Genomic DNA, 9306 nt, shown 5'->3' with positions numbered 1-9306 from the left:
TTCTCTTGTGTAATATGAGTGCCACACAACGAAACACAGAGGCTCGCAACAAAAAAAACTCAGTAACAATGTTATCGATTATCTTTTTGAATAACGCCTCAGCAAAATCTTCTGCATATCCCACATTTAAATGATACAATAACCCTGGTCTGAAATAGGACAACACATTCAGGTGCTGCTCTGTCAGAATACATAAACAAAGAATCACAAAGTAACCTCATCGTGTTGAATTCAAGTTTCAGTAATGTCATTAAGTTATTTTCCAAACAACTGAGCAAAAATTTCAAAAACATTGATCTCTGCATACCAGTTTACAACAGTGTGTATCACCACACTAGTGAAAATAACAGAATGTGTGTGAGGATGTAGATATCATGACAGAAGACTAGAAAGAATACAGTATAATAACAAAAATTAAAATTCACATTTTAAGATCACTAGTACCTCACATATATGAAAGCTTCAGTAATGTCATTAAGTTATTTTCCAAACAACTGAGCAAAAATTTCAAAAACATTGATCTCTGCATACCAGTTTACAACAGTATGTATCACCACACTAGTGAAAATAACAGAATGTGTGTGAGGATGTAGATATCATGACAGAAGACTAGAAAGAATACAGTATAATAACAAAAATTAAAATTCACATTTTAAGATCACTAGTACCTCACATATATGAAAGCCTGCAGGTGGTTGCTGCTGCAACCCTCTAAACTGAACAAGACAAAAGCTTCCTCTGAACTTTATCGTCTTCTTGTACAAAGAGCTGGGTTGGGCTGTGTTAGAGAGCCAATCAAATACAAGCCAAGCAACTTTTTCTTTTCAAAACATAAACCATGACATCTTTGCATAGCAGTAGGAGTTCAGTTTTGGCAAACTTTTCTCAATTTATTTCTATCACTATAGCCTTAAATAGTATACAAACATCTGTATGGTGCGGAATTATTCTAATACACAAAAACTGAAATTGAATATTTTTAGGTGGGCTGTTTTTTTTAAGCTGTATGTTTGTTGTATGTTTTGCTGCAGCTGCTGCCCCCTGTCCACAGCAGCATGTATATCAGTACTCCTGTCTGCTTCTCCAAACTTACAGCATGCTAACCATCATCCACTGTAGGTAATGTACCCACTATGCATAAGCACCTCATACAACCACATTTAAAAAAGCTGAACTATCCCTTTAAACCAGGTCTTTATGAGATAAATGGCTGTGATTGGCCCGTCATATCTCAAGTTGTTGGAAATCTGTCTTTATGGTAGAGGGGCCGGACATACCCGCTTCAGCAAATGAAACATGACCTGGGTAGATTTGTCTGGTTTCCGGGCTAGATATACTAGTGTCCATATTCAGCAGAAGTGTGCTCTGTAATTCATGAGAAATGAACAACAGAAGCAACACAGCTTTGTCTGGCGTTAGCATGTAGCTACATGTAGTAAACAATGGACTGTAAGGGAATTTAGCAGCACTTTCTACCGTGAAAATGGTATTCACTCATGCCTTACTGACCATGGATAACCACTGTTTTATGACCTTGATTATGTGGGCCCACACCTGTTTAATGGAGAAGACGAGCAGAGAAAGGAAGGGTGGAGAAATGGGAATTAACTGAGTAAAAAGGGAGGGATTTGCTTCACTACGTAGATAGAGCAACACTTTTTTTGTCGGGTCAGATACAGAAACAGGCTTGTGTGCTTCTGCACTGTTGAATCTCCAGAAATATCTGCACTTGTTAAATAAAACTCTGATTGTTTGGATTTCCGTCTTGGTGGAATCTCTTCTCATCAACAAAAGGGGGGGGGGGGGTCTATATCTATCTATATATCTATCTATCCATCCATCAATTTATCTATCTATCTATCTATCTATCTATCTATCTATCTATCTATCTATCTATCTATCTATCTATCTATCTATCTATCTATCTATCTATCTATCTATCCATCTATCTATCTATCTATCTATCTATCTATCTATCTATCTATCTATCTATCTATCTATCTATCTATCTATCTATCTATCCATCCATCCATCCATCCATCCATCCATCCATCTTACACCCAAGTTCCTTCGACTCTCCTGAGGACTTCGTGCACTCTCATGGCCCTTTACTGCCTTGACTTAAAAATTGCTAGTTCCCACACCAAAATTGTTCGTTTGTTTTTTTTCTTTTGCATACATGCGGCAATCCTGACTAAACATGACGACATATTTATGATCAAACACAAGCCATTCAGGACCCATCAGCAATTTGGCATTACATTTTTTTTCTTCGTTTCTCTGTCGATATCCTCGTCCCCTGTCTCTTTCCCCTTCCCCCCGCCCAGAAGTCTGTCTCAAACACTGCCGCATTTAGTTTAATCTGAACTTTTGATTTTACTTTACTAACGTTAGTGAACTCCCTCCTCTTTAGTCATTTAGTTTAATCTGAACTTTTGACTTAACTTTACTAATGTTAGCTAACTCCCTCCTCTTTAGTCATTTAGTTAATCTGAACTTTTTGACTTTACTTTACTAACGTTAGCGAACTCCCTCCTGTTTAGTCACTTAATTTAATCTAAACTTTTTGACTTTACTTTACCTTACTAACATTAGCTAACTCCCTCCTCTTTAGTCATTTAGTTAAATCTGAACTTTTGATTTTACTTATCTAACATTAGCTAACTCCTTCCTCTTTCTGTCCTTTTTTCCTGCTTCGGCTCTTTTCGTTTCCATGGTTTCTCACGCTGGTTTCACTGCAAACTGCACACAGCCAATGGGCGTATGAAACGTCATCAAATAGCATTACGGCACATCCCATCTCATCTCATCTTCAACCGCTTATCCGGGGTCAGGGGACCCCAAACTCCCTTTTCCCGGGCCACATTAACCAGCTCTAACTGTGGGATCCCTAGGCGTTCCCAGGCCAGTGTAGAGATATAATCTCTCCACCTAGTCCTGGGCCTTCCCCGAGGCCTCCCCCCGGTTGGACGAGCCTGAAACAACCCCCTAGGGAGGCGCCCAGGGGGCATCCTTACTAGATGCCTGAACCACCTCAACTGGCTCCTTTCAACGCAAAGGAGCAGCGGCTCTACTCCGAGTTCCTCACGGATGGCTGAACTTCTCCCTATCTCTAAGGGAGATTCCAGCCACCCTCCTGATTAAACCCATTTCGGCTGCTTGTACCCGCAACCTCGTTCTTTTGGTCATGACCCAGCTTTCATGACCATAGGTGAGGGTAGGAATGAAGATTGACCGGTAGATCAAGAGCTTTGCCTTCCGGCTCAGCTCTCTTTTCGTCACAACCGTGCGGTAGAGCGACTGCAACACTGCCCGCTACGATTTTCCGGCTGAACTCACGCTCCATTGTCCCCTCACTAGTGAACATGATCCCAAGGTATTTGAACTCCTTCACTTGGGGTAAGGACTCATTCCCTATCTGGAGTAAGCAATCCACCGGTTTCCTGCTGAGAGCCATGGCCTCAGATTTAAAGGTGCTGATCCTCATTGGTTGCGAACCGATCCTGTGAGTTCTGAAGGTCACTGACTGACGATGCCATCAGGACCACATCATCTGCAAAAAGCAGAGACGAGATCCTCAGCCACCGAACTGCAACCCCTCCCCACCACGACTACGCCTCGATATCCTGTCCATGGGAATCACGAGCAGGATTGGAGACAAAGCGCACCTCTGGTGGGAACAAACCCGACTTACCGCAGAGGATCCGGACACAGCTCTTGCTTTGGGTGTACAGAGTTTGGATTGCCCACAAAAGTGACCCCCTCACCCCATACTCCCGCAGCACCTCCCGCAGTATCTCCCGAGGGACCCGGTCATATTCCCTCTCCAGATTCACAAAGCACATGTAGACTGGATGGGCATACTCCCAGGCCCCCTTCCAGGATCCTTCCGAAAGTGAAGAGCTGGTCCGTTGTTCCACGTCCAGGACGGTGTAGTGTGATACCCCTGTAATTGGCACACACCCTCTGGTCCCCCTTTTTAAATAGGGGAACCACCACCCCAGTCTGACACTCCCTTGGCACTGTCCCAGACTTCCACGCAATGTTGAAGAGACGTGTCAACCAAGACAGCCCCTCCAAACCCAAAGATTTCAGCATTTCTGGACGGATCTCATCAATCCCTGGGGCTTTGCCACTGTGGAGTTGTTTAACTACCTCAGTGACTTCCTCCAGAGATATTGACAATGATTCCCTATCAGCCTCCAGCTCTGCCTCTAGAAAAGAGGGCGTGTTAGTCGGATTAAAGGAGTTCCTTAAAGTGCTCCTTCCACCGCCCGATTACCTCACCGGCTGGTGTCACCAGCGTCCTGTCCTTACTGTAAACAGCTTGGACGGTTCCCCGTTTCCCCCTCCTAAGATGTCGAATGGTTTTCCAGAAGCACCTTGGTGCTCTCCGAAAGTCCTTCTCCGTGACTTCTCCGAACTTCTACCACACCCGCTGCTTTGCCTCTGACACAGCAGAGGCTGCAGCCCTTCTGGCCTGTCGGTACCTTGCAACTGCCTCCGGAGTCTTCTGGGATAACATATCCTGGAAGGCCTCCTTCTTCAGTCGGACAGCTTCCTTGACCACAGTGTTCAAGGGTTACCGCCCCTTGGGGCACCTAAGACCTTAAGGCCACAACTCACCGCAGCAGCTTCAGCAATGGAAGCTTTAAACATTGCCCACTCTGGTTCAATGCCCACAACCTCCACAGGGATGCCAGAAAAGCTCCGCCGGAGGTGTGAGTAGAAGATCTCTCAGACAGGGGCCTCCTCCAGACGTTCCCAGTTCATCTGAACTACTCGTTTGGGCTTACCTGGTCTGTCCAGAATCTTCCCCCATCCTCTGACCCAACTCATCACCAGATGGTGATCAGTTGACAGCTCTGCCCCTCTCTTCACTCGAGTGTCCAAAACATACGGCCTCAGATCAGATGATATTACAAAATCGATCATCGACCTTTGGCCTAGGGTGCTCTGGTACCACGTACACTTATGAGCATCCTTATGTTCGAACATGGTGTTAGTTATAGACAATTCGTGACTAGCACAGAAGTCTAATAACAGACGACCGCTCGGATTTAGATCAGGGAGGCCATTCCTCCCAACCACGCCTCTCCAGGTGTCTCCATCATTGCCCACGTGGGCGTTGAAGTCTCCCAGCAGAACTATGGGGTCCTCTACTGGAGCCCCCTGCAGGACTCCATTTAGGGTCTCCAAGAAGGCCGAATACTCTGAACTGCTGTTCGGTGCATATATGCATACAAACAACAGTTAGAGTTTTCCCCCCTACCAACTTCAGGTGCAAGGAGGCGACCCTCTGGTCCACCGGGGTGAACTCCTACATTGCGGCGCTCAGGCCGGGATTTGTGAGTATCCCCACACCCGCCCAATGCCTCCAAGAAGGATCACCGGCCTGGCTCCAAACGGGGGCCCCGGGCTTCCTCCGGGCAGGGTCTTTCTTCCTCTTCCTTGTTTGTCCATTGAGTCTTTGTGAACCACACCTTTGTCCGGCCCTTCGGCTGAGACCACTCTGCCATGGGAGACCCTAGCAGGAGCACTAGGCTCCCGACAACACAGCCCTCAGGTTCATAGGGACACACAAACCTCTCCACCACGATAAGGTGATGGTTCCTGGAGAGGTACATCCTTCATGGCAAATGTAGGAAGTACTGCAACACGGATTGATGACTGACAACCTTGTATCATACATGTAATGCCTCTTATTGTACATGGCATCGTGAAGGTCTCATGATTCTGCTGACCACATTTGAGATTGATCTGTTGAATTCTCTAGAAGTTATGAAAAACACTATACCTGCCTCAAATGGTGGGGAGTCACATGAGTTATGACATCATCGTTCGAGGTATTGACTATTCCTACACTATTTACTGTCACATTAGTGGGAGGATTATACCAAGAAAATATGAAATTAATCTGATAATCTCTCTAGGAGGAGTTTGAAGGTTTGCATGAAATACTAAAATGATTAAAGCTATGTCGGTACCAAATTTTGTGAATATCAGAGCAACTTTGTTTCAACTAAGGCCTTCCAGGCCTTTGGGGGCGCCGTGGAGCCAGCTAAACACACATGGAACAAAATGGCTGTATATTTTCACAATGTTTAAGGGTTCTCATGTGTCTGCAAAATTGTATTGTGCTTTCGAGTATAACAAGTGTGCTTAAAATTAGAGGGTGCTATAGACCGGACATGCCACACTCAAGTCAAATTATAACATCAAATCAAGAACAAAATTGGTTTGAACATGTGTCCACAGTTTCTAGAATTTTTGTGCATCCTAAAGGCCTCAAACATGTGTTCTTAAAATGAAAATGAATGCACAAAGTCCAAGATGGCCGACTTTCTGTTAGGCGACGAAGTTTGAAACATAAAGCTGACTTCCTGTTGTCAGTAGGGGGCGCTATGACTATGACTCAATTTCAGCATGTAGATGTTGTAAGGCTTGGACTGTTATCCAACATGTGAAATTTGGGGCAGATTGGAAAAAGTAAAGTTGAGCTTTGTCGACTTCCTTTTTCAAGTTTTGGACAAAATTCACCGCCATGCCACATCGAGGGCGTTCCATGAATCCTCCATTCCATGGTTTTACAAACATAATAATCTTTGATTCCACCGTGCTTTTGTGCCACACTGGTGTTGGCTCTCGGTGAGAGTGAGCTCTGGCATCTGCCACCCCGGGGCTGTAGTCTCATCAGCGGGGACCAGAGCAGCAAGGATGTGGTCCCGTCATTTGCCAGGGCTTCAGCTAGTGTCAAGGCATAGGAAAACACATTGCCACTTTCAAACTGCAGTTGGAGCTGCAGCGGGAGATGGAGAGCTTTGCACACTAAAAGCAGCGACTGTCTCCGATTAACTACACTGAAAGACCTTAAAGACCCACACAGGTGTTTTCAGTTAATCCGTTTATTACACCTCATCTCAGGACTGTGTGGGTGTCAACTATGATCGATTGACATCTTCCAGAGTCTCCTTTATTATTCTTGGTGGTGGAAGGACGTTTATGACCACATGAATCCCCATCAAATTCTCATCAAAACCGCTTCCACCTTTAACCTTCACCCGAAAACACCTGTGTGGGTGTTCAGGGGCATAAAAGTTACCAAGTGATCCGTAGCTTCTTTGTCAGCAGTTGAAGGGAAAGTTAAGGGACATTTCACTTAACAGCTGAGCCACCGCTCCTCTGTTTTCTGCACCTCTCACTGTATTGAAAGTGTGTTAGACGTTTTGGGTCAAACATTAAAGATTTCACTGCTTTTATAACATGTAGCCTTCTCAGCTGTTAAGTTTCCCTTGGCTGTCCACCTTAACTGCCCACAAAGATGCAGCCCCCAGGTGGCAGATGCTAGTGCCCATTGGCCAGTGCTACTTCACCATGAGCCAACACTAGTGTACAACGAAAGCACGGTAGAATCACAGATCATTACGATTGTATAACCATAGAATGTGGTGGGCTGGCAGTAGGGCAACACCTCACAAAACATTTCGTTCTGTTGCAGTTTATTTGCAATGCTTTTTCTTAATAATTTGCATCCAAATGCTGCACATGTGTTGTCAAATTGATGAAGATCTTTTCTTGATATGCTTGTGGTTTGCCTATTTGTATGTGTTTTCTTAAGTTGCATTGCTGTAAGCTCTCAGGGCCACCATACTTTCTAGATGAACTGTCCTGTCTTTTCTCATTAGCTTTGCCGAAAATCCAACTACATACCGGACTTTGTTCAGTTCATGAAAGAGTTCTTAAAGTGTTTTGAACAAATACAATGTTATTGGCTCATTCACTCAAAATTAGTTTTCCCTCGCAATCGAAAAAGGCACTTAAAACTACACTCTGCAGACAAACATGGTATTTCTTCACAGAGCAGAGATACCCCACATTGCTTTAAACAAACTCTTTCAACATGAAGACAAATTTTTATTTTCTGTTAAACAGAATTTTTTTACAGGCTTGTCTTATTTTTGGTAGGTTAAATCCATACATAAAGGGGGTGGCTATTGGCTGGAAAAGGAGGAGATATACAGATAAAATAACTCGCATTTTATCCGGTACATAGGACACATTAAACCTGGAATCCACAAAGTGAAAAATGCAGCCGATAAACATATTTGACAGGCAGACAATCTGAGGTGTGCAGGTGGTGATGGCTTTCTGCCTGTTTTCTTTAGACGTATTCAGACAAACAGCCAAAATCTTCATGTAAGAGAATAAAATGAGACCAAATGGGACAAACATAGTCAAAAAGGCAAAAATCAAGTCTGATATGTTGTGAAGTATTGAAGCTGAACATGCAAGTTTAATTACTAAATGGAGGTCACAAAACACTTTGTCAATGACATTTCCACAAAATGTCAAATTTATGACGAATGCAAATGTGAACATAAAGTTCACAAATGAATACAACCATATAAGCAGAATGATGAGACCTACTCTCGATGTGTCCATAATGACATTGTAGTGTAAAGGATAACAGATACAGAGGTGTCTGTCATAGGCCATGGCTGCTAAACTGCAAAACTCAACAGAACCACACGTGTAGATGTAACACATCTGCAGAAAACACCATGGCAGGCTCACTTCATGTGTATCTGAAAACATCTGTAGGAGCAGAAGAGGATAAATTGAAAGGCTGCCTCCTATTTCATTCACAAATAAATTACATAATAATATATACATTGGCTCATGCATGCTTCTGTCGACAAATATGACCATAATAAGAACTGTGTTGACCACACATATGACGAGGTACCATAACAGCATTATGCTGAAATACAGGTATTTTAACTGTCCGATGTCACCATAGGCAGCCAGCACAAAAGACACAATCTCAGTTGAGTTCTCCATTTCTCTCGTGTAATATGAGTGCCACACGACAAAACAAAGAGGCTCGCAGCAAAAAAAACCTCAGTAACAATGTTATCGATTATCTTTCTGAATAACGCCTCAGCAAAATCTTCTGCATATCCAACATTTAAATGATACAATAACCCTGGTCTGAAATAGGACAACACATTCAGGTGCTGCTCTGTCAGAGTACATAAACAAAGAATCACAAAGTAACCTCATCGTGTTGAATTCAAGTTTCAGTAATGTCATTAAGTTTTTTTCCAAACAACTGAGCAAAAATTTCAACATTGATCTCTGTATACCAGTGTACAACAGAATGTATCACCACTCTAATGAAAAAAACAGTGCGAGGATGTAGATATCATGACAGAAGTCTAGAAAGAATACAGTATAATAACAAATATTCAAATTGGCATTTTAAGATCACTAGTACCTCACATATATGAAAGCCTGCAGGTGGTT

At 43.4% G+C, this 9306-nt stretch overlaps 1 protein-coding gene across 1 annotated transcript; it reads right to left on the bottom strand.

Annotated features, from left to right (window-relative positions):
* Positions 1–7914: 7914 nt before the first annotated feature.
* On the bottom strand, positions 7915–8841 carry LOC310953324 (olfactory receptor 11A1-like; the record flags this gene model as incomplete). The annotated part of the gene is made up of 1 exon (XM_083922323.1): positions 7915–8841. The coding sequence occupies one exon, from the start codon at positions 8839–8841 to the stop codon at positions 7915–7917; it is 927 nt and encodes a 308-aa protein (XP_083778449.1).
* Positions 8842–9306: the final 465 nt, after the last annotated feature.

Source organism: Echiichthys vipera (assembly GCF_963691815.1).
Source record: "Echiichthys vipera genome assembly, chromosome: 10".
Classification (NCBI taxonomy): domain Eukaryota; kingdom Metazoa; phylum Chordata; class Actinopteri; order Perciformes; family Trachinidae; genus Echiichthys; species Echiichthys vipera.
This window is presented reverse-complemented; position numbering and strand designations above follow the sequence as displayed.